Below are 24049 nucleotides of genomic sequence, written 5' to 3' on the forward strand. Positions count from 1 at the left end.
CTTGGACTAATTCCACAGGCAGGGAAAGGACACGGCCAGCAGACACAGGGAACTTCCAGGAGCAACCAAATCTCTCTGGTCTAAATCCCAGTTTCTCAAATATTAATATCCAAATGCTTAAAAGCACCTTGTTGTGCACAACACTAACCTCCACCATCATCCAAATATCCCTTTCCTCTCCCAGACTCACACTTTACAGCAGGGGAAAAGGACTTAGAGGGCTGAAAACAAAATCAAGCAAGTCAAACACATCTACAAAAGCAGATTTTTGAACTCCTATCCCTTTGAAGCTCTTTATTTTAGCCCAGGACAGGTTGGCAGGCCCTTGGTGGGGGCAAATAGGTGCGAGGAAGATTGTAGGAGGTACAAGAGGACCCAGAGACTCTGCTCAAACTCTGGTTTATTTCTGAGGGGAAAAACAGCAGGAAAGCTCTGGTGGAAAAGGCTGGGAATAGGGGACATGATGTCTTCTCACACCTTAGAAGTTTAGGGAGCCAGTGTCACAGGGAAGTTTCTGGCAGCAATCCCTGCTGCCATTATACACCAGCAGACCCAGACACAGCAAAACAGTCTCTCACCCAACCATCCCTTACAGAAATCCAAATCCTTCCTTTCCTTTCCACTCTCCAGATGCCCAATTCCCACTGCCAGCAGCGCGGGGAAGCTGCAGGAATGTTGCCCTGGCAAGAGGCTGCAGGAGAGGGTCAGGAGCAGGTGGGACCTGGAGATGCTCCATTCTCCCAGGGAAGCACGAGGGAAGGCAGGGAGGGAGGACAGTCCCTGCCTGGGCTGCCTGTGCCCTCTCGTGGCTGCCTGACAGTGCTGCACAACCAGATTCTTGTGTGGCTTTTTAATTGAAAGTGAAATTAAATCCCTTTCTGGAGACAGCTCTGCCCACTGCCATCTCCAAGACAGGAGGAGGAGATCTTCCATGTTAATGTCCAGAGCTGAGCAGGAAGAACAAGTGGTTTTAGTGAAACCAAGCGACCCAAAACCTCTGCCTGCTGAGAGGAGAAGGGGGAGACTGCTCAGGAAAGAGGAAGGAAGATCCTTGAATTACCCAGCACTCGAGCAGTGCTTCCAGCCAGCAAATCAAAGGAGACACAACGGGAGAAGCCTCAGCTTCCCTCAGGAAGAACAGGTACCTGCTCTGATGAATAAAAGCATCCCAAACTCCACCCTGCAAGATTTTCTCTTGAACCCCAACCCTCCAACTCCAACCAGGCTTGTAGAGGTTAACAGCAAATGTTTTATTTTCCTTTATGAAAGAGCAGGGTGCAACCATCCCGCCAGTAACAGAGTGACTTCATTTTCCTTCACAAATTGTTCTCTCTGCTTCGCTTGAAATGCAAGACAACCTCAGACAAGGCATTGCTCCAGTTCCTTCCATCTCAAAGTGCTTTTCAATGTAACACCAAGGGGGGAAAAAACATCCCACAAACCAAAACATCTCCTGCCCAGAGAGATTCATCTCATTCCCAGTGCTGCAGTGTTTGTGCAGTGTAGCAGCTCACGGCACAGGAAGACATGGAGAGATTGAAAGGACAGGGGGAAGAGATGAAGGGAATGCAGGGAGAAATTCCAGGGGTGGAATTCACCTGAGCTGAAATCCGCAGCTGGGGAAACCAAAGGTTTTACTTTCCCTGTGTTATTTCTCTCTCCCTTAGACAAAACCAAGGCAGCTCACTGGAAGAAAATAGAGTTCCTCCTGTAACATCCTTCAGGAGAGGATGGAATTCCAGAGCTGAAGATGGGCACCAGCTTGCTGAGGGTGGCACAGGGACAGGGTGACAACCCAGTCAGAAGTGAAAAGCCCAGAGTGGGTGATGGCTGAGCTGACTCCAGAGTCACTGAAAAAAGGCTAAATTGGCTACAAAATACTGTCATGGCTTTAACAAAGCTGGGCCTGAGTTCAGGATGTGTCGGGCCTGTGCATTCCCACAGCTCCAGTGACACCCCTCCCTACCAGCACATTTTGGGGCATGCAGGAACCTCAGCCACATCCCTCATGTGCACACGAAGAGGTCTCAGATCCCCTCACCAGGGAATGGCAGCCCAGGAAAAGCTGGGATTCCTAGTGGACAGGCATCTCCAGGTCTGATTAACACTGGGAAGGAATCTCTGGGCTTTGGGACTGCCCAGCCTGGGCATGCTCCTTCTGGAGATACAAAGAACCCGACCTGGGAACACGGATTCTGCCTGAAGGGTGGGAAAGCTCCCCCAGGGCAGGAACAGCTCCAGGGATGTCTGTAGGTGAGGTTTGTGTTTAGGAGCATCACGGGGGAACTTTCCACCAGGGACTGTCACTGGTCCCGCATCTGCCTCTGGCAACTGCAGCACATTCCCTAGTCCAGGAGGAAACATCCTCCAGCCAGCTGGGAGTTATGGAATTTCCCTGCTCCCTTCTTCTGCTGGAGGCCCCAGGTGCACAGCTCCAGCCATTCCCCAGCCTGCATGACACAGTGCCAAACATCCAGCTAAAAACAGGAACAAATCCCTCTTTGTGACTCCGCTGGCAAGAAGCTTCTCTCGCAGGCTCCTTTAAAAGGAACAAGGAAGTACTTGGAAACAAACTCTTCAAGATTATTGTGCTCTGCTGGCATTTTCAGGGCTGCTGTGGTCAGCAGGACCTCAGGGACAGCACCCTCCGTCCCAAAAAAATGAGTGGAACAGACAGCCAGCATCTGTCCTGACAGACTGGCTCACAAGGAAGGTCCAGAATTCCCACCCTGCACAGGCCTGGCCTCGGGTTATGCCGAAGCAGGCTGCGTATAAAAACAAAAGGTTTAAAAAAGAATGGATATACACTGCATATAGGAGACTCCAGAGTCCATGGATGGCCATCCCAGAGCAGCCAGGGCCAGCCCAGCTCCGGGGGCAGCGTGGCAGCTGCATTCCAGTCACACTTGGAGGAGTGGGACAGCTGAAGGTGGAACTTGTGCCTCTTGCTCCTTGCTCCAGGCAGAGGGAAGGTGGGAGGGAGCAGGACAGGCACTGCACTCCAAGCCCTCCCTCCCTCCAGGAGCGGTTTCCTTCCATGGTCAGGGCTCTGCTTACATCTCGCTGGGATAAAATCCAAGTTTGGCCAGAGACATCTCCCTCCGGAGCCGCATGACCTCCCAGTACATCAGCTCCACTGCAAAGCACAACGGGGGGAGAGAGAAGGGGGGAAAAAAAGCACCCAAAAAATCAGTAAGGAGGGCACAGCTGGCCACCAGCTCCTGCTCTGCTGTGCTGCCAGCATTCCCACAGGAAGGGAAGCAGGATAGGCCTGTCAGGTCTACCCTTACCAGCTCCACCCCAGGGCAAAGCTCCCAGGAAGGTGATGAGCAAGGAAGAGATGCTCCACTCCTCCCCTCATGCCTTTCTTTTGTCATTTATCTGCTTCTCCAAGACAGCCTCAGCTGGCCCCACTCCTGTCACTCCAACCAGCTCCTCCCAGTTCCTCCCAGTTGCTCCCACAGAAAGCATCCCAGTGGACCCAGCTCTTACCATCCTGCCTCACCAGGCCTTGCTGGATATAGCGGATGTAGGTGAAGAAGTTGCACACTGCTGTGATCTGAGAGACAGAGGGAAAGGGGGGGGGGGGGGGTGGAAAGAGGAACAAAGATTTGAGACATTCCTTTGGTGCAAGTGACAAAAATGAGTCAAATCTGTCCACAAAAAACCAACTTTTTGTGGGATCAGCTCTTCTAAAATGCAGCTCAGGAAAGAATTAACTTCTAAAATCCTCCACTGAACAAGAGCCCCAACAGCAACATTAACAAATGATCCACCTTCTCCCTCCCCTCCACAGAAGGAACAGTTTGTTCCCACAGCCAGGCATGGATCTGACTGGAACAGCAACAGCCTCTAAAGAGCAGAAAATTACTGTGTTTTACAAAGGGGAATTAAATCACAGCAATAAAGCCAAACAATCAAAGCCCTGTACTGAATGAAATCATGGCAAGTGAACGCACTGAAGGTTATCTGAAAGCAGAAGGAAGAGCTGGATCCGCCCCCAAATCATCAACCAAGAGCCACCTCGACCTCAGGAACGACCTTAAATCCCACAGCTTTTCCTCAATCCCAGGGCTGACCATCAGGAGCTTGTCCACTGCAGGGCCTGGAATAATTCTGGAGGGTCGAGGCACCCTGGGGAGGTGAAGGACTCACCCTGGCCCTGCAGGAAGGGGAAATGTAGTAGTAATTCCCAGAATCCCCCAGCATGATCCGGTGCTTGCAGGTCCTGGGGAGGCCGCTCAGAGCACACTTCCTGCAGGAAAGGGGAAAAGCACTTCAGCAATCCAGTGGCACAGCACAGATCCAGCAATTCAGCCACCTGGAGAGATGGAAGTGATGGCTCAGAAGCCACCCCTGGGTCAGGCAGCATGAAGAAGGAAAAAAAAACCAAATAAACCCTTGGCTGATATTCTTTTGCTCCTGGAAATATTCCATAAATGGCAAGTTTAGGAGACTTTAGGTGAAAGCACTTTTTTTTTTTTCCCCCTGGCACACAGCCCCTGAGGAAACCCCAGGAAATATTAAAGAGGTGAGGCTGGAGCAGAGCACAGCCAGTGTCCCCTGGTCTCTGTACATGTCCCCCACATTCCAGGGCAGGCTCAGGTGTATCAGCATTCCTGGTGGGATGCAAACATGCTGGCTGGGCACCAAACCTGGCCTCAAAACAGGTAAATCCAGCATTTGAGCGGGATTTGCACATACCACAAACTCAAAACAGGCCAACCTTTCCTTGGGCACACAGGGAAGGAGCTTGGCTTCCCCATTTGAACATTTCAGAGGGTGCAAACAGCCTTTTCCAAACAATCAGCAGCAAGGGGCGAAGCATTCCTTTATTTTCTTCCATTTTCTCCTGCTATTTGCAAGGCAGATGATTCCCATCACCACTTTGAGCAACAAAGCAGGATTTTCTACTGCAACAGTTATCACCACGTTCCACAGGGACTCAGTGGGAAGAGGAACATCACTCCCAAACTGCAAAACAAATCTCCTCTGGGGAGCCACAGGAGGTGACAGCAGAGGGGAGCTGCTGTTTCAGAGAGCTCCCGAGCTTGTCCCTGGGCTTGTTTTCCACTGCTCTCGAGGCAAACATTAGCCAAGAGTGGAAGCACGGGTTCCAAGCGTCCAGTTGCAAGGAGAAGTAATCATTGACCAAATATTAACACAACTTAAGGAGATTAAATTCCCAGGAGGTGCAGGATGACCAAAACCTTTGTAAACAAGATACCTGTAAGGAGCCACGTATTTGAGCATTGCAACATCCTGGAAAAGAGTGACTCTTGCTCGATTGGTACCACCTGGTGTAAAACCATAGCTATCAACCAAACTAACCAAAACTGCCATAAAAATCAGTGTTTTGCACCTGGGAAAAAGGGGAACAAATTCCTTTGGAGTCTTTTATTGCCAATGGGTTCCTTCCCATCCTGCCTGGGTGGAATTTAAACAGGGTTAAAGAGTTAGGTCAGCTCAGCAAAAGCCTCCAAGCTGCCACATGGGGCTGAGTTAGTGACTTGTTAATGCTCCAGAGATCTTTGATCACTGGCTGAACAATAAATATCTCACTTACGTTACGATTTGTGACCGGAAGCCACTGCAAAGACAAAAATAAAATTTAAAAAAATCAAAAGGAAACCAAAAAGGATAAACACAGGATGGGTCGTTTGGGGAATAATTTGCAGGAGAGTGGGAGGAAACCTGCACGTCCCTGGCTGTCACCTTGGAAGGTAAGAAAGGACTTAAACTTAATATCTGAATTAAATCCCTCCTCTCCATTTGGAATACCACATCACTCCTGCTAGTGTGAGGTGACCCTGAGGTGGCCCCAAGCTGTCACAGCACTCCACGAGAGGGGACAAGCCAGCAGCAAGGAGGGGACAAGGCGAGGAGACATGGTCCTTACTTGGGGCCACCACACTCTTCTGCTGCCACCTTCCCCATGGGGACAGTCTGGGAAGCCACTGGCTCGATGGTGAGGGTGTTCTGCTCCACAGCCACTCGCACCAGCTCCGACAGCTGCAGCAAGAGAAGGGAAAACAGGGATGAATTCCAGGAAAAGTGACACCTCGGAGCTGCCAGCTGCTCCTGCTTCTCCAGCCCTCACCTCCTGCTTGGTGAAGTCCAGACAAGGTCCTACATCTTCTCGGTAAATTCTGTCCAGGAAGGAGCAGGATTTGTCCAAAGTTGGAGATTCCTTCCAGGTCTGGAACTCGGCAAATAAAATGGAGTCGACCTGCAGCGAGTGTCCAAGAGGAGAGGGAAGAGGGAGGGATATCGTGTCAGAAGGTACCTGTTACTATGCAGGAAACCTTTGAAACATCTGCTCTGGCATCTGGAAAGGCTCAGATGTCAGGAAGTGTCTGAGGGAAGCTGCCTGGCTCCAAGGATCTCTCGTTTCCCACCCAGCAGCAGTTCCGTGCCAGAGTGACACAGCCACCCTGGGCTGCATCTGCCAGAGGCCTGCAGGCACCTCTCTATCCCATTTTCCTCCAGGTGGCTTTTCCTCCCTCCTGTGGCTGCAGGAAAGCCACCACACAACTGCTGAACACACCGCTCAGCCCGTGGCAGGAATGATGGGAGCAGCTGAGGGGCAATAGGAGACTCTCTGGGACCTGGCATTTAAATCCCAGATGGATCATTGGGCAAAGCACCAACCTGACTGACAGGGCAGCTCCTACAAGCCCAACAAAAGCTGCTGAAAGGAAAAAATAAAACTAAGCTGAGCAACACAAAGAACATGAGTGAAAACAGCTGGCAAAGTCTGGATTCCAGCACACCCCCTCTGTGCCATGGAGACTGCTCACCTGGGACCAGCAACAGCTTCAGAGCCACAAGATGGAAAAACAAATGGAGAAAAACAAAATGAAAGGAAAAAAAAAATGGAGATTAGCATAAAAGGAAGCTGGAACTGAAAGGCTGCAAGCGTGAGAGGCAGGTGGGTCCCCACCCATTCCCAGAGGTTGGTTACCTGCCGTGAGGAGGAGGAAGAGGAGGAGGAAGCATCTGCTCCCAAGGCCTGCCAGCCTGGCTCATAGGTGATGTGGATAGCCTTCCCAGGGAGGATGCAAAGGAGCAGGGAGAGGAGAGCAGGGAAACCAGACTTGGAGGGCAGAGGGAGAGACAGACAGTGAAGGAAGAGGTTTAGAGAGACAGGCAAGGAGGGAGGTAAAAAACATGAGATACAGAGAAAGGCCCAGGTCCTCCCCTCCAGGAACTGAGCATGGTCCTCAAGGCACCACAGGGCCACAAGCCACTTCTTTAGACTTCAGCTTGAGGTGCAAAAAGGGAACAAAAATTACCATTTTTAGGCTCAATTTAAGATCTTTCCCATACAGCACCAGCTCTCCAAATGCCAGGTTCACTTTTATCACCTCTCACACCGGCCAGTAAGGATTCTGAGGGACAAAAAGCCATCCCATCCTTGGTACATAACATTATTGGGCACTCTGGAAGCTGAGATTTGAAATCCCAGGAGATCTGCACCCCATGGAAGTTGCCTCCATGAAGAAATGACAGATCCAAATCTTTAACAAGCCTTTGTGTTCCCTCAACAATTCTCCATGGCATAGGCCGCAGCTCCCAAAAAATCACTAGTGAGACATATTCCCCCACCACATTCTTCTTCATTTTCATTTTTCCTGACCAAGTGCCTCCTACTTGCTTCCCAGGACAGCTGTGTCCACATCTGGCTAGTGGAACTGGCTTCTGCTCAGCACCTCTGGATATCCGCTCACAGCACTAGCACCCCCTGGATCTGCCCCTCAGTGATCCCTCAGCTGCTTCCTGTCCCAACAAAGAGGAAATCCCCACAAAAGGAAACCCTCCAGCGCCTGCCTCAGCACAAATTTAGGGAACAAGGCACAAACAGCTGCTCAGTGAGACCACAGACCTCTGTGGGAAGCCCAAGCCCGGAGCTCCCGGATGCAGAGATGTCCCTCACCCACCTCTTTGCATTCCCAGCTGACGGGCTCTGGAGCCACGTTCTGGCTGGCAGCTGACACCATGGCACTGCTGGTGCTTTTGTTGCGCCCGTGGCCCTTCCTGAAGCCAGCTTTGGAAGGGCTCTGCAGCTGAGGGTGCAGCTCCCTGTTCGGGGAGGACGGCGTGGATGTGATCACCAGTGTCTTCAGGGCTGTCACCTCTGCCTGCAGCATGTCAATCTGGGGACACAAGCAAGAGGCACCCTCAGCACCTGCCGGGCTCCAGTTTGCTGCACTCCATCAAACACTGAAGCCACAGGGAATCAGCTACAAGCCCAGCCACAAAGCCTCTCCCCATCCTCCCAGTGCCACCACCATCCAGAATTTTAAACAGCAGCTGTTTTGGAATCTACCCCTTCAATCAGCACACTTTATCCCAGGCTCTTTTCAGAACCAGTAACTCCAAAGGAATTTCTCTCTCCTCAAGATGGAGCCATTTGAGCAGCCTTGTGGTGCAGCCGTGTCAGGAAATTGCAACTCCCCAGGTCCCCGCTCTATCCATCCATCCATCCCAGAACTGTGACAATTAAACAACTCATTATTTCTCTGTGGATCCATTTCCCAAACGGGAGCTGGATCAGCAGGAGATTGCAAGGATGTCTGCAAGGCCTTTTCCCCCTCACTCAAGTGTCTGCTGGAAAAGGACCACAGCATCTCGGAGAGATCAAGCTGCACTTCCCTCTCCTCAGCCAACAAGCAGCCCTCTGGCCAGGCTGGGCAGGGAGGCCACCACACCACCCCCAAAAATGAAGTCACAGGGAGTCACTCACCTTGCCCCGGGCCTCCCTGAGCTGTTTCTCTGCTGCAGCCTGTTTGGTGTTGGCTTCTCTCACCATCTTGTGGGCTTCCTGCACCAGAGAGAGTTTTAGTTCACCTGCTGCACCCCAGCTCACACAGCCAGTAAGGCAGGTCACAGATCTGCCACATCACGTGCTCCAGCCAAGGGGACAGACATCCCTGCCACATCCGAGGGGTTTGCTCTGCCAGCTGTGCAGAGCCTTCCCTCAGAATTTCCTGGAGTGTAGCTGCCTAAGTTAAGTTTAGCTGGCCAAGGTCATCTCTCACTGATAGGGGCTGCTGAGAAGAATGCCAGAAGCAAGGACCTGCCCTTCCTTGCCCTTGGGAATTGCTTTAACATTAGAACCCACCCGTGCCACCCACAGCTGTGCCTGTCCCTATTCCAACACCTCTGCAACTCCAGCCTCACCTCAGCCTGGCTTCCTGCAGTCACTGCAGCCTTGCTGGGGGATCCCTGCACTGATTCCTGACCCTGACTACTGCCTGTGGCTCTGATCCTGATCCAGACTCGCTGCTCCATGTCTTGCTGAGGGCACTGCTCCTGCCTGTCTTGTTATTGCACTTTGCTCCCTCTTCCCCTTCAGAGCAGCTGGTCCCCACTGCCCCAGGCACAGCTGTGACAGAGCAGGAGCTGGAGCTCAGGTGGGGGCCAAATGGTGGAAACTGGCTTAAAAGCTTCTCCCACAGGAAGAGGGCAGCGGGATGAATCCCAGCTGGGGCCTCCCTGCAGTCTGGAAGCAGCGTCTGGCCAAGGGCACCAAAGGCAGGGGACAGCCCTTGGCTACATCATTTCCAAGGTCAGCCTGGGCTCAGGCAGCCAAAATTTCAGGAGAGGGGTGCTCCCCTGGCTCTCACAGCCCTGTATTTCAAAGGCACAGATGGGCTCTGGCTTTCCTCACTACCCAGAGAGATCCAGACATTAGAGCTGCTGGTGAATGGGATTTTGCCAGGATACAGCTTGGCAAGAATCACATAACAAAAAAAAAAAAAAAACAAACCACCAAACCAAAACAAAGCCAAGAACCAACAGTACACTCATTGGAGCAGAGTGGATGAGGACATCCAGCATGTTCCCACTCCCAGCAAGGGTTGGGATAAGCCAGGGAATCATCTCTATTACACAGCAGCTGCCCAGACTACAGAGCAGGCATGGAGAGGAACAGGGATCTGTGCTTGGCTCCAGCTCCAGGCATTCCCACATTTTGCAACCATTACTGTGCTCTTTATGCCACCCCACAGCTGCTAGAATGGGAAAGAAATCCAGGTAAAGGCTCCACCTGCAGCACTGGCCAGCTCTGCTTCTCCAAGTGGGAAAGCACAACAGGGGAGAGGAGGAAATTGTGGGAGGAGATAGCTGGAAGTCCAGGGAAAGCCTGTCTTAAAGGAGCTTAAGAAATGATGGGAAAAGGAAGAAGGTGGTACCTCAAACAGGCTGGCTGTTAACTCCTCCAGTTCCTGCTCCAGTTGTTCCCTGACTTTTGACAATCTCTCACATTCTTTGTCCTTGAGCTTCAGCTCCTGTCGAGGAAATGGAGAGGGATAGGAGTGCTGATGCCCTGCCCCAGCCTGTCAAGCACAGCCCTTCCTCCCCACCATGGCACCTGATGATCCCTGACCCGAGATTCCTGTCACCACCTCTAGGAAAGCCCCCCCTGCTCTAACCCATGCTGCCATCCCCAGGGGTTCCCACAAACCCTGGGCCTTACCTTCTGTGCTTTGTGCAGCTCATCTCTCAGGAACTCAGAGCCCTTCTCCCGGATCTCCACCGAGGAGCTGCGCAGCCGGGACACATTGAGCTGCTCTGTGGACTGGGGCTCATCCACACCTCCAGCATCCTGGCATCCACCCTCTGGCTCCTCCTTGTCACCTTTGGATGGCATCAGGGGCTTCCAGTGTCCCACAGCGGGTGGATTCTGGCTCTCTTCCTCAAAACTGACCTGGCTGGGGGTAGCAGCACAGGGAAAATGAGCGTGGGGGTGATCCAGAGCCTTCCTCCAACACTCACAACACATCCAACCCCAGGCACAGGCACTGGGAATGGGGCAGGGAGGGTGATGGGGAAGAATTTGGGCAGCATCAGCTGCACCAGCTCCTCTGCCCTGCACCCTTATGGAAGTGCTTCACCCTTTTGGCATGGTGTCCTTAGTAACTCAGGATAAGGCAGGAGAACTAAAGACAGCTACTCCAGGGATCACCTGCTCTCCAAGAGAAACATCCTGCAGATGGCTTTTTAGGATTCCAGGACACACCCAGCAGACCTAAGGTCAGACTTCTCTACTGAAGCAGCAAAAAGAAGGAATACAGCTTTCCCATTCCTAATATACAGACCCCAATCCCCTCTGCTGCCAACCCAGCCTTTCTCTACCCCCTGCACCTGCTTCAGAGGGAAACGATCTATTTTTAACCTACTTTCCCACCTATTTCCCACTGAAATCCTCCACAGAGCTGTCTAAGCCAGTGTATTTTCCCCAAGCTGGGTGGAAGCCCTATTTTTTAATTTCAGCAAGCAGAGATATCCTAGAAAGAAGAAACCACAAGAGTCACCCAGGACACTGCACCCCAGTGCTGAGTAGGGCTCTGCCAACTCCCAAATTAACGCTGGAGAGGCTTTAGGGGAGGAAAACATCATTTGAGTGCTGTCACCGTGGTGTTTGCATTTCTCCTCTTCCTCACTGAACTCTCTCCACGAAATCTCTCTCCATCTGAAGACAGGGCGAGCATGTCCAAGCCTTCCCCACGTGGAAGTTTTCTATCCTGCCCAGACACAGGCAGTGCCCTGCAGATTAACTTGCTGCTGCTTATCTCTGGCTCATGAGCCCTGGCTGAGCTCTGGTGCCCTTCTCTTCGTGCACCTCCTCCCACACTCCTGGACACTGCTCCTTGCCCACCACCTCCTCCTGCAGAGCAGCCATCACCTCTTTTTTCTCAGGTTTGTTTTTTCCTCTTCCCTTTGCCCCATCTCTGTGTTTTCCTCCCCTGCATTCCAGCCAGGCCACACTCTTCCCCCTTGCTCTGACTCCACACAGGCTGGGCTTATCCCCTCAGTCCCAGAGTGTCCTATCACCTTTTCCATTCTAATTTCCCCCTCCTCTGTGCCCCCCGAGCTGTCCAAGACCAACATCTGTCCACAGCCACCTTCCACAGGGGGAAGGAAGCAGCAGCTCCCAACTAAATCAGCTCAGGTACCACAGGAAAACACATGGAAAAGCACACATGGAGAACTCTCTGAACCCTCGGAAGAAATCACACCAGAAAGGAGCAGGGAAACGAGAGCACAGAGGATAAAAATAATAAATAAAAGCAGCAGCGAGGAAAAGGGACATTTCAGCAATCTACTGATACAAATACACTTAATCTAACACACAGGAAGAAAAAATGATGTTGTTTCTTTATGACTCTCTAATTCTCAGCTGAAAGTTGCCTCAGGAGACATATTTCAGTGTATTTCCACACATTACAGAAGAAAACTGGAGGATATGAAGGAATTAAACAGTCCCACCCACATTCTGTAATGCCAAAAACATATCCTGGAAAATCATCTATGATGGAATAGCTCACTCTTTCTCCACGCCACGCAAACAGAATCCCTATGGAAGCCTTGGCTGTGCTGGATTCCTCTCAGCGTCCAGGTGAGGCTCTGAAATCCAACCCCAGAGACCAAAGGACCACCACAAACACTCCCTCTCTCTTGCTGACTGGTAGCTGTCTTTCCAGGAAAAGTGGATCATATCCCTAAGAGTCACGTGCTGACACAAGAAACGCAAACCCACACGCAAAAAAAAAAAAAAAAATCCCCAACACCCCACAACCTTCTAAAGTTGGTTTTCTGTAGAAAAAGCAAAAAAATGTGCAGGATCTGCACTTTTTCCAGCGGGCCCCACATGTTTCCTGCAGCACTGATCCGACGGGGTTGTTTCCCGTGCAAGCAGCCTCTGGCTCTCTCCAGGTTAAACTCTTACCCGCAGGTTTGGGAGCAGGGCCGGACTTTTCCATCCCCACCAGGACGGACCCCTGACCTGCACCACCACGGACCAGCATCCGTCCAGAGCGGCTCATCCTCCCATGGGTGCTCAGCATCATCCCTCAAATGTTTGGCAAAGCATCTGGCAGTAGTTTATTATATTTTTATGTTATTATATTATAGCAGAACACACACTGGTGTTTCTTATGTTTGTCTCAGCAGTGAAACGCCAAGTCCTGTGTCTGGGGATGCTGCTGCCTCCTTATTCCATCTCCTTACTTGGCTTCCATGTGGCTTCTTCCCTGTGAGGCTGATGGAATGGATTTCCCAGAGAAGCTGGGGCTGCCCCATCTCTGAAAGTGTCCACGCCAAGTTGGACGGGACTTGGAGCAACTCGGTCTAGTGGAAGGTGTCCCTGCCCTTGGCAGGACAAGATGAACTTCAAGACCCCATCCAACTCAAACCATTCCAGGACTCTGTGGATTCCCAGAGCCCCGACACACGGACGCCACTCCTTCCCCGTCCAGACCCGCACCTACCCCCGCAACATCGCTGGGTCCCGCTGCTGCTGATGCTGCTCACGGCGGAGGCGCGCCCGCCGCCGCCCCCATGCCCGGGGCAGCCGCACCGGGAGCGGGAGCTGTGCCCGGGGGAGAAGCCGGAGCGAGAAGCAGAGACGCGCCCGGAGAAGCCGCAGCCGGAGCAGGAGCGGTGGCCGGAGGGACCCGAAGCGGAGCCGCCGCCGGATCCGAGCCCGGAGGAGCCGCAGTCGTGCCCGGAGGGATCAGAACCGGAGCCGCCGGCGGCGCCGTGCCCGGGGGACCCAGAAGCGGAGCCGCAGCAGAAGCCGTGCCCGGAGGAGCCAGAACCGGATCCGTTCCCGGAGGATCTGGAGCCGATCCCGAGCAGCCCCGGCCCCGCCGCCCACGTGATGCCGGCGCGGCTGCGCCCTGAGCGCCGCCGGGGGCCCGGAGGGGTCACTCTGCACGCCCCGGCACGGGCACTACAGGCTGGAGCGGCCGGGAATTAGCGTGCTTTGTCACCCATCGACTCACCGGGGGACAATGAGGAGTTCAAAGGAAATGTCCAACAACCGTCCCTCCGCTCCGCTCTTCGTCCGCGGCTCGGAATCGCTCCTGGCTTCCTCCGCCTCCTTCCTGGCAGCGGGATAGGGAATGGGGGCTGCTGGCTCTGCTGCTCCTTCTTCCTCCAGAGGAGGATGCCTCACACTCCGCCCCTGCTCCAGCGGGGGGTTCCTCCCACGGGAGAAGCCCTCCAGGAACTTCTCTATCGGGTTCTTCATGCACTGCCCCAGCGCTGGTCCCTTTCTCAGGGTCAGTCCTTCAGGAACAGGCAGCTCCAGCGTGGGCTCCTCTCTCCACAGGTCCAGCCAGGACCCTGCTCCAGCACAGGCTCCCTGTGGGGTCACAGCCTCCTTCGGGCACCCCCCTGCTCCAGCGTGGGGTCCTCCATGGGCTGCAGGAGGATCTCTGCTCGCCTGTACCCCCGCCACCAAAACCGTGCCACACAAAGCCAATACAGAGGGGAAACTGGGGATGTAAAGAAGGGATAATACGCAGGAAGGTGGAAGGATGGGGGAAATCTGGCTGGGGGGAAAAAGGCTGCTGGCTCTCCAGCGTTTTTAAACTTCAAGGGGAGCACTGGGCTGGGAACCCAACAGGCAAACCACTCCTGCTGTTTCCCCTGTCCCACAGCAGATCCTATTGCCACCTCTGGATTGACAACACTGGAATTTTGAACCGAAAACTGCTCCTGCCCTCAGAGGACATTTCCCATCACATCCTACCTTGCCATTGCCCTGGGCTCTTCTCCAGGCGGCTGTATCCCCTTGGAGCCTTTGCACACAGGGGCAGCTCCTGCCTTGCTCTCAGCTTGTCCATCCTCTGCCTTGGGGACAGACCCAACGCCAGAGGCGGGAGAATCAGACATGGCGATCCTTGTGTCCAGTGCAGGATTTTGCTTTGGATATCACACAGGGAGCAATTCTCTGTCCCAGCATCTCCTGGGTGTCCGTGTCACCTCCAGCCCTGCCCTGCCTCATGGCCGGGATGCACGGGGACAGCATGGGCCAAGCCCATGCTCTGAAGTCTGGGAACGGAGTGTCTGGGATGTTTGTGTCACTGGCTGCAACCTTTGCTATCTTCAGGGAACTTTTGGGAGGAGGGGAAAGATCTTCAGCTCTGCAAGGCAGCACCAGAAGTGATTAGTCTTTGTAATTATTAACTCCCAAGGCTTGGCGAGCAGCAACAGAGGGTCCTCAGATTAGAAAGGTAGAAGTGCTCCCACCAGGAGCCAACAAAGGCAGGAAGGATGGGAACTGATAGTGCTGACAGGAAGCTTTGAGAGGGATGTGCTGGACATGCTGAATCCCAGCCACTTGAAAAAGCAACTTGTCACAAGGCAGAGAGTGGCATGTGCTCCCCCTCTTCTTCCCGGAAAAGAACGAAAAGAGGAAAAGAACGAAAAGAGGAAGCTAGACACAGGCTGGGAAGGGAAGGAAGAACAGGGATTATTTTGGATCTTGGAAAGCAGGATCTGACCTGCTGACACCCCTTACCCAGCAAACTCAAACCGGATGTTATTGCCATGGAAAGGAGAATGAAAACAAATGGCCTGGAACTCCAGGCTCCATCCACCCCCTCCTGGCTGGCTCCTTGGCTGTGCCACATGTTTTCTCAGCTGGCTGCAAGGGCTGCAGCAAGGCTCCTCTGGGGTCTCTGATTTCCAGCACCAACATGGTCGATCCTCCCTTTGGCACCTAATCCCCACCACAATTCCTAAGGCAAGAGAAGAGGGACCTCACTAAGGACCCTTCCCTCATTTCCGTGCTGTACACACTGAATTGTGCAACATCAGAGGGAAGGTGAGAAATTTGTCACCATCCAAGCCCCTAAAAGCAAATGCAAAGGGGCAGATAGAGCTTGGCATAGGGACAGGCACCCCCAGCTCCCAGGGCAGCCCAGGATGGCACAGAATTAGTGAGGAATTCTGCAGCATAAGGGCAACGAGCCTGAGGGTCCTCACAAAAGCACTGCAGGGTCACTGCATCCTCTTCAAACATTTCTGGCCAGCTCAAACCTCTGAGTAAATCCTGTCCATGAAAAACAGCATCTCCCCAGGCACTTCCCACTTCAATTTTTTTAAAAAGTTACATCAGATTCCAAGGAAGAATGTAATTTGGAGAGCTGCCTCTGATTCCAGCTGCCTCTGTGTCTAGCCCAGCACTGACACTGGAGAAGGGAAAGGAATTTCACCAAGCTTTGGGACCCACTGTCCCTAAAAACACTTACTATTCTCTGGGAGAGAGCAAGGAGGGCACTGTGCCTTTCCCAGCCAGCTGCTGCTAACTCAGCATGGAGAGCGGCCCTTCGGCATTCTCAAAACAGGGATTCAACTCCAGCACAGCAATTCAATCTCTGCATCTTCAACAGGGAGAAAAAGAGGATTATTGCAGGGCTCTGAGGCTGAGGATGGATGTCAGCACCTCTTTGCTTCCTGCTCTGCTGAGCAAGGCAGACTTTCAGACCATCCTCTTCCTCTGGGTCTGAGGCCACAGGGGATGTGGAAAGGGATCCAAGCAGCACTGCCACGCTAGTAGCCCCTCAGTTATTTACTTTAATATTAAATTCCACACATATTTCCTGCTGTCCCAAGGGCAGCTGTGGAGCACTCGAGCTGCCAGAGGAGCTGCTCTCAGAGGAGGGCAGCAGAGGCCCCCAGATGCCAGCACATCCCTCCACAAACAGCAGGACACTGGGGGTGGTTGTTTCTCCATGTCCCCAGGAGCACCCAAACTGCTCCCAACAGCTCCAGCAAATGTCTCACCTGAAGCATTTTTGTCTCCCTGCTGTGTGGGGATGAGGGTTCAGGCACTGAGACCCTCAAGATCTGTCTCAGCCTGCCTGTTCACCAATTCCATCCCTGGGACTGGACCACATTCCCTTCAGAGAGGGACCCTCTGCTCTCATCCCCCTTCACAGAGCACTGAATCCCACGTTTTAAGCTATGATCTCCCTGCCACTGGCAGCAATTCCTAGGACTGCACCAGAAATCCCCCATCAGGCAGATGCCAGGCAGCACCTGCTCCAAAGGAGCAGTGAAACAACCCCCTCCCCTTGTCTAGGATCAACCACAGGAAGAAGAAAACTACAGCTGGGACAAATCGATCCCAACTGCTGATGTTACGTAAGTGTCAAAGACAAAGCACAAGAGAAAGTTGGTTATTACAGGAGCCTGGGTCTCCAGCTGCTCTTACCTGCAGGGAGCAGACCTGTGCTCGCTCTCCACACTGTCCCACAGCTGCCTAAACGATGGAAGACCACTTCAGTAAGAAAAGATTTTGATTCAGAGCCTCATGGAAGGGGAATGTCCTAAAGACCTGACCAGAGGCATTGAGGAGGTGGTGGAAGGAAAGGATGGTCACAATTGGGAAGGATGGCTTGGGAGCAGAAAAGGGACTGAGGACCCTGGAAAGACAGAGGGAAGGAGTTCTCTGGCTTGGTGAAGTTTGAGGGCAAGACAAGGACCAGTGTTTCCCAGGATGTCACACAGGAAAGGGCACTGACAACCCCCGAGCACTGCTGGAGAAGCAAGAGGAAAAGAAAGCAAACACATGGAAAGAGTCTCAGAGAGCCAGTGGCAGAGGGGAAATCCTCAGCACGCAAACCACAGCTGGAAGAGGTGGCAAACTCATCCAGGGACAGCGAGGGATGACAGGGGAACATCCTGTGAGAGCCAGGCAGAGCATGGACCAGGTGTTTCACTGACCTAGGGAAGAGAGGGCAGCCCCCGAGCATGCCGCATTTTACAGCCTTGGTGGAAAATTCCAGCCCTGCATAATCTCCTGGGGTTCCTGTAAGATTGTGACACGGAGAGAGGGACCAAACAGGAAAGAATTAGAGGAAAAATGCCTCTCTTCTGGCAGCCACCATGGCTGTGCCAGGAGTTAGCAGCAGCAGAGCAGCCAGCCCTGCCTCCCCCTCCTCCGGCTGCCTCTATAAACACGCAGGGCTTACTCAGAAGATTAGGAGGGAACAGGGCAAAAGACAACAGAGTCTCTTTTGTAATGAGGAGGGATTACGGCATCAAGTGACCGGCTGCAGCTCCCAAGTGGGTCTCAGCCTCCTTAGCACACCGTGTGGGGCAGGTCCAATCCCCCCATGAGCCAAGGGGGCACAAGGAGGCGGGCGGTGGCTCGGGCCACAAAGGACCCAGCAGGGACACGTGCGGGACCAAACGTCCCCAGCCTCCAGCGCGGCTCAGGAGCCCATGACTGTGAGTATCTGGTCCTCCTAACAGCAGCAGGAGGATCACTCTCTCCTGCAGAGATCCATCTTCCTGCCTATCCGTGACCTCCTCTGGCTCCATCCCTCTGCTCTGTCCGCTTGTTGTCCATCTCTGCGATACCTGCTCGGGTCTGTTTGTGGTGGGTGATGCACCTATGTCCCAGAATCCTGCTTGCTGTGGGCTCCCACAACTGGATTCCAGGTCAGTCGACTTCCAGGTGTGTTGGTTAGTCCAGAGGGATGAGCAGGGGGTGGCAGGCAGCAGCTCCCTGGGTGGGCTCTTCCTGCCCATCCCAACTCCGGTGTGCCGGTGAGTCACCTCCCACCAGGGACCTCAGCCACAAACAGAAAACGCCAGCTGCCCAGTGACATCCCAGGGCAGCCCATCACAGGCTGGCAGGTGGGCAGGGAGGTGCCTTAACCATTCAGGGCTGGAGGGAAAAGCACTGGGTAAAGCCCCATATCCCGGGATATAACGGGAGCAGAACAGAGTAGAGGTGGGTGACATCCATTATTTACATGGACAAGAGCTGGAGTTTTCCTTCTTTGGTAAAAAAAAGTGAATCTGTATTTGAATTACGCAACGAGGATTCTCCCTGAGCGCTTTCGAGCCCCAAAGCGCAGAGAAAAGAGGCAGCTTTGTGTAAGAGGCCCCAAAAATGTATGGGGTTTTGGGTGTGCTTTTCTCTTCTGGACAGCCCATGCGTGCAACCTCTGGGGCAGTTAAAAGCCACTCTTCCAAGTCCTGTGCCCAGAAATCCATATGGAATGGGCACGAGGATTTATTGAAACGGGCATTTGTGCAGCTGGGGACAGGGACAGCTCTGCTCCTCTCAGGTCCCTGAGTCACCCTAAAGAGGGGACTCAGGGACCTGAGTTATGACAAGGAAACCCGAAGGAGGAGCAGCACCAAAAAGCCAAACCCAGGACAAAGATGCTGTTTGGCTGAAATAGCCAAAAATCCAGACTTTGCTGGTTTTCTTCACAGCAGCAGCTTACTGGGACCTGAGGTGTCCTCACCTCAGTGTAAGTCTTTCACTGGGATGCTTAAATGAGAAATAAATGAGGATCATGGGCCCAAACTTACCTGCCTTCAGCTGCTGCAGGGTGTGAACTGTCCCTTGAAGTGCTTCTTCATCCCCATCATTCAGGGAAGGGCCCAAGGCCCCATAATCGTTAACATTATTACCTCTGTTAAATAGCAATGCCTGCTGACATGTTAGGATTCAGAAATACCAATAGTTTCACCTTGGATAATTATTTCTACCCCAAGGAATCATTCACCAACCTGCCTGGCACGGCTAACACTGGTGTCTTGTTGCTTGTTGGGTTATTTTTTTTTTTGGTACAAATTCAGGTTTATATAAATATGAGTCTGATTATTAATTGATTATAAAGAATTATTTTTGCAAGTTAGACTAGAAGTAAAATGGGGATGCTGCATCTCTGGGGAGCATTTCAGGAGCCTCAACGCCTATTTTGCATCCACTGTGATTTATTGTGCAACATATGGTTGAAGGAGAGGGGAGGTGGAGCTGCTGGAATCTGGGCCCTGTGAGCCTGGCCAAACTCCATCCCACAGATCTCCAACAGGGAAGGCTGCTCTGCCTGCAGGACTAGGACCAGCAAAGTGCAGACAGCTATCCTTGCTGGGATGCCTTTATCTGGATCACTCCCAAGAAATCTTTCTGGGGTTTTTCCTTTCCTTTGGGTTGGATTTGTTTGAGATTTTTTCCCAGCAGTATTCCAGGAAGATGCTTCCCAGCAAGTAGGTTTACAGAAACACACTTGGAACAAAAACTATATTAAGAAAATTACTGGGATAAGCATAAACTTTGGAGTTTGTGACCCTGAGATTAATCTTACACAAGTGTTTTGTGGAAGGGGGTGGCACCTGGGCTCTGTCCCCTCCAACCAACCAGCCCCACTTGAATGCTGACAATCAAACACTAAAAACAAAGGGATTCACCAGAAAATACATCCTCAGTCACTATAACCAGCTTAAGGACAGGGAAAAGATGGCAAATTCATCAAATTAATTGCCTGCCATCGATTTCCTCCTGGCTCTGTGTGCTGCTGCCTTCTTCTTACCTGGCTTTTGATCTCAGCTCATTCTTTCTCTTCCCTTTCCATCTTGCTTGGTGGGACACTTGGGACGTCCCTGTGTCCTCCTCCTGCTCAAGCTCCAAGCCCTGCTTGTCATGTGCCTGCACAGGAGCTGTGATGACAGTGACCTACACCAACCGCGTGGCTGATGCCCGCCTGGGCACCTTCTCCCAGCTCCTGCTCCAATGGAAAGGCAGCATCTACAAACTGCTCTACTCCGAGTTCCTGATCTTCATCTCGCTCTACTTCACCATCAGCCTTGTCTACAGGTGAGCACCTTCACACCCACGGCCTGGCCTGGAGCAGGACACGGGAGAAACACGGGATCGGGGCAGGGATCCTGCTGGACAGGCACTTGCCAGACTCTGTTCACAGGAGGGAAGGGAGAGGGAGAACTGCTTCTCTTTGTCCCTTTTAGGCTGATCCTGAGCGAGAGCCAAAGGCTGATGTTCGAGAAGCTGGCGCTGTACTGCAACAGCTACGCCGAGCTAATCCCCGTGTCCTTTGTGCTGGGTAAGGAGCTGTCTGGAATCCAGCAGGGAGGGGAATGGGACAGCATTTCTTCTCCCTGGTTTGGTAGAGCTCTGCAGGCAGGCAGGATTCACTGAGCAGATCCCTCCCCCTCTGCCTTTGTAAAACTCCTCAAGTGGAATATTTCGTGTCACATCTGTGAGTGTCCCTCAGCACACAGCTGGCACTGCATATTCTGGGTTCCAGGAGGGCAGGCTCCAAGTGGCACCAGATATGCCCAGGGAACTTGTGGCTGCCTCATCCCTGTAAGTTTTCAGGGCCAGGCTGGGTGGAGCTCTGAGCGACCTGGACTAGTGGAAGATGTCCCTGTCCACAGCAGGGGCTTGGAATGAGATGATCTTTAAGGTCCCTTCCAACCTAAACTGTTCTGACTCTATGAAGCAGAGTATGAAATCCAGACTTCCTTTTAGCACAGAAGACTGAATTCCCCTCCAGGCATCCCTGTATGAGCAGGAGAAGAGAAAAGAAGGAGAGCAGACGGAGTGGGAGGAGGAAGCTCTTTTCAGATGCCTGACTCTCTCAGCTCCCCTCTAGGTTTCTACGTGGCCCTAGTGGTGTCCCGCTGGTGGGCCCAGTACGAGAGCATCCCATGGCCGGACCGGATCATGAACCTGGTGTCCTGCAACGTGGACGGGGAGGACGAGTACGGGAGGCTCCTGCGCCGCACCCTGATGCGCTACAGCAACCTGGTCAGCGTGCTGATCCTGCGTTCCGTCAGCACCGCCGTCTACAAGCGCTTCCCCAGCATGGAGCACGTCGTGAGGGCAGGTCAGTCCTGCTCCTTGCTGCTCCTCTAGGGGCAGGGGGCCTTGGGAAAGGCTCTCTGGAAATGGGGTGGTGCTGCTCCCTCAGGACAGGTGGGGATTTTTTTGAGATGCAAGTGTCCAACCTTAACTGCGGGGCTCCCTCAATCCTCTTGGAAGGTGCTCCTCAAGGTGCAGCAGTTCCCAATCTGCCCGAGTCATCTGGCTTCCCTTAGCAAGCCACAGAGATGTAATATCGTTGGCTTCCTAAAAAGAAAAGGCACTTCAGGGACAAATATTATCCCATTCTCAACAAGCATCTATGAACACCAGGCAGCTGCACCTGCAGCAGTGCTTTATCTCCCCGATGGCTCTGATTTGATGTGCTGCAGACATCCGAAGTGAAATCCCATTATCCCATCTCTGTGACTCAATGTTTTAACAAGGAAACTTGTCCTTCTACATGTCTCCCAAAGTTCTGAGTCTTTCCTGGCATTTTTAAGGAGAGCCAAGGCAACCACCCGAGACTCAGACGTTTTCATTTCGGACCAGATCAGTTCCTTCTGCCTTCTATGTCCATCCCTCTCCTGCTGCTCTTTCCCACCCAGGCCTCATGACACCAGAAGAGCACAAGAAGTTTGAGAGCTTGAATTCCCCCCACAACAAGTTTTGGATCCCATGCGTGTGGTTCTCCAACCTGGCTGTGAAGGCAAGGAATGATGGGAGGATCCGGGACAGCGTGCTGCTCCAAGGCATCCTGAATGTGAGTGACAGAGGGGACAGGCAACTCTTTGAGATTCTGGGGAATGGGAGGCACCTGTGCAGCAGGTCCTTGACACGTTCCAAACAGCCAGTGCCAGTGGAGGGCTCTAGGATCCAGATGGAAAGCCACAAGGAAGCATGTGTCTGGAAGAGACAAGGAGAGGTCAAAAACACCCTCAGCAACTGAGGTCCTGTAGAAAACTTTGCTATTAAAAACTCTTTAGATAGTTTTGGGCAACAGGCCATGCTCCACAGGCAAGACCTGGCAACAATCCCTGCCCAGCTGCACAGAAAAAGGCTCTGTAGCAGCTCATCCTTCTCGGTATTCATGTGCAGGGAAAGTCACGTGGTTTCTGTTGCCTGGAGCAGGATTCATCTGCCCACAGAGAGAGAGTTCTCCCTCTGGGATACTTATCTATCGACAGGAGAGAGAAATGGATGCTCCTGAGGGCATTCTTTGCCGCACCTGTTGGCCACTCATTTTGTGAGGAGAAACTCTGCTGTGAAGTGAGTTAGGAAGGGATCTTGGGCTCAGGGGGAGACACCCAGGCAGCAGGGAATTCCTCCAGGCTGAGCAATTCCCAGGCTGAGACTGAGCCCTGCTTCCAGAGGAGGTATAACCAGAAGGGAAAGGGCTGGAGCAATGGAGGACAGTGGTGCTGGAGAGGCTCCATGTCCCCAGCAAGGAGATGGGAAGTTATCCTGACATGCCATTCCCTTTTCCCTGCTGCAGGAGCTCAACACCCTGCGCAGCCAGTGTGGGAGGCTCTACGGATACGACTGGATCAGCATCCCCCTGGTCTACACCCAGGTGAGAAGGGAATCCCCACACTCATTGCTCCACCACTGCCTGTGCACATCCCCATTGACACCCACGCCTGGAATGGTTTGGGTTGGAAGGGAGCTTAAAGCTCATCCAGGGACACCTTCCACTAGACCAGGCTGCTCCAAACCCTGTCCAACCTGGCCTTGGACACTTCCAGGCATGGGGCAGCCACATCTTCTCTGGAAAACCTATGCCAGGGCCTCACACCCTCTTAGTAAAGAATTCCTTCCTCATATCTAATCTAAGCCTGCCCTCTATCAGTTTAAAACCATTGTTCCTTGTGCTGTCACTATCTGCCTGTGTAAAAAGTCCCTCTCCCTCCTTTCCATAAGCTCCCTCTTTAAGGTACTGGAAGGCCACAGCCTCCCCAAAACCTTCTCATCTCCAGGCTGAACAACCCCAGCTCTCTCAGCCTGTCTTTGTAGAAGTGCTCCATACCTGCCTCACCTATGGAAAATGCAGGATACTCTTGAATCCCTCACCCCCACCTGCATATGTCATCTCTCTTCCGTAGGTACCTCAGCACACACCCAGCCCAGCCTCCTTTCCCTAACTCAGACACACCCACCTCTCCAGAAACAACCTCTGTCCAGGGGTAACAAATCCACGTGGAAAACACAGGAACACACAGACCCACTCCCTGCACCGCCTTGCAGGGATCACATCCTGGGCAAGATCCCGGGAAGGTTGTGCCAGGTGTGCACTCAGCTGTTTACCAGCCCAGGCAGACACTTTGGCACCACACCTTGCTCCTTTGTCTCCTGCAATCCAGCTGCTCAGATAACAGGGATGCCCTTCACCATGAAACAGGAGCTGCTGCTGCTCCTCCTCTGGCAGCACCAGAGGTTAATGAGGAACACATTGGGAAAGTGTATTCCAGTTTCGAACCCCCTTGTTTGTATCAAGGGACCACGTGAGAGCCTTGGTTACTTTTAACTTGAAAAGGGGAAGCTCAGTCCTGTGGTGACAGGGAAAAGTACAAAGCTCAGCATAGCCTGAAATACAGGCAGGAAAATATTAATAAAAGCTCAGCATGAGGA

The 24049-nt window shown here is 52.8% G+C and overlaps 2 protein-coding genes across 12 annotated transcripts in view; one reads left to right on the top strand and one right to left on the bottom strand.

Moving 5' to 3' along the window:
• Positions 1-20263, bottom strand: part of RAB3IL1 (RAB3A interacting protein like 1) — a 26921-nt gene extending 6658 nt beyond the window's left edge. The window contains exons 1-12 of one of the 8 annotated variants that reach the window (XM_032111875.1): positions 20133-20263; positions 10481-10715; positions 10197-10292; positions 8747-8824; positions 7941-8156; positions 6965-7096; positions 6101-6229; positions 5900-6012; positions 5567-5590; positions 4156-4255; positions 3493-3559; positions 3058-3136 (exon numbers count right to left, since the gene is read on the bottom strand). In XM_032111875.1, coding sequence (XP_031967766.1) covers positions 3058-3136; positions 3493-3559; positions 4156-4255; positions 5567-5590; positions 5900-6012; positions 6101-6229; positions 6965-7096; positions 7941-8156; positions 8747-8824; positions 10197-10292; positions 10481-10654 — 1208 coding nt within the window. In that variant the 5' untranslated portion in view covers positions 10655-10715; positions 20133-20263. Of the gene's footprint in view, positions 1-1226; positions 3137-3492; positions 3560-4155; positions 4256-5566; positions 5591-5899; positions 6013-6100; positions 6230-6964; positions 7097-7940; positions 8157-8746; positions 8825-10196; positions 10293-10480; positions 10716-12277; positions 13245-13274; positions 13706-13790; positions 14145-20132 lie in introns of those variants that run through there. The other 7 variants (XM_032111871.1, XM_032111874.1, XM_032111876.1 and 4 more) reach the window with 7 other exon arrangements.
• The window catches only part of BEST1 (bestrophin 1), a 10629-nt gene continuing 4300 nt past the window's right edge, over positions 17721-24049 (top strand). Inside the window, exons 1-6 of one of the 4 annotated variants that reach the window (XM_032111811.1) lie at positions 17721-18030; positions 20257-20416; positions 20566-20660; positions 21213-21446; positions 22030-22184; positions 22917-22994. In XM_032111811.1, the coding sequence (XP_031967702.1) occupies positions 20265-20416; positions 20566-20660; positions 21213-21446; positions 22030-22184; positions 22917-22994 (714 nt within the window). In that variant the 5' untranslated portion in view covers positions 17721-18030; positions 20257-20264. The other 3 variants (XM_032111810.1, XM_032111812.1, XM_032111809.1) reach the window with 3 other exon arrangements.

The sequence above is a fragment of the Corvus moneduloides genome, chromosome 6 (genome assembly GCF_009650955.1).
Source record: "Corvus moneduloides isolate bCorMon1 chromosome 6, bCorMon1.pri, whole genome shotgun sequence".
Lineage (NCBI taxonomy): Eukaryota > Metazoa > Chordata > Aves > Passeriformes > Corvidae > Corvus > Corvus moneduloides.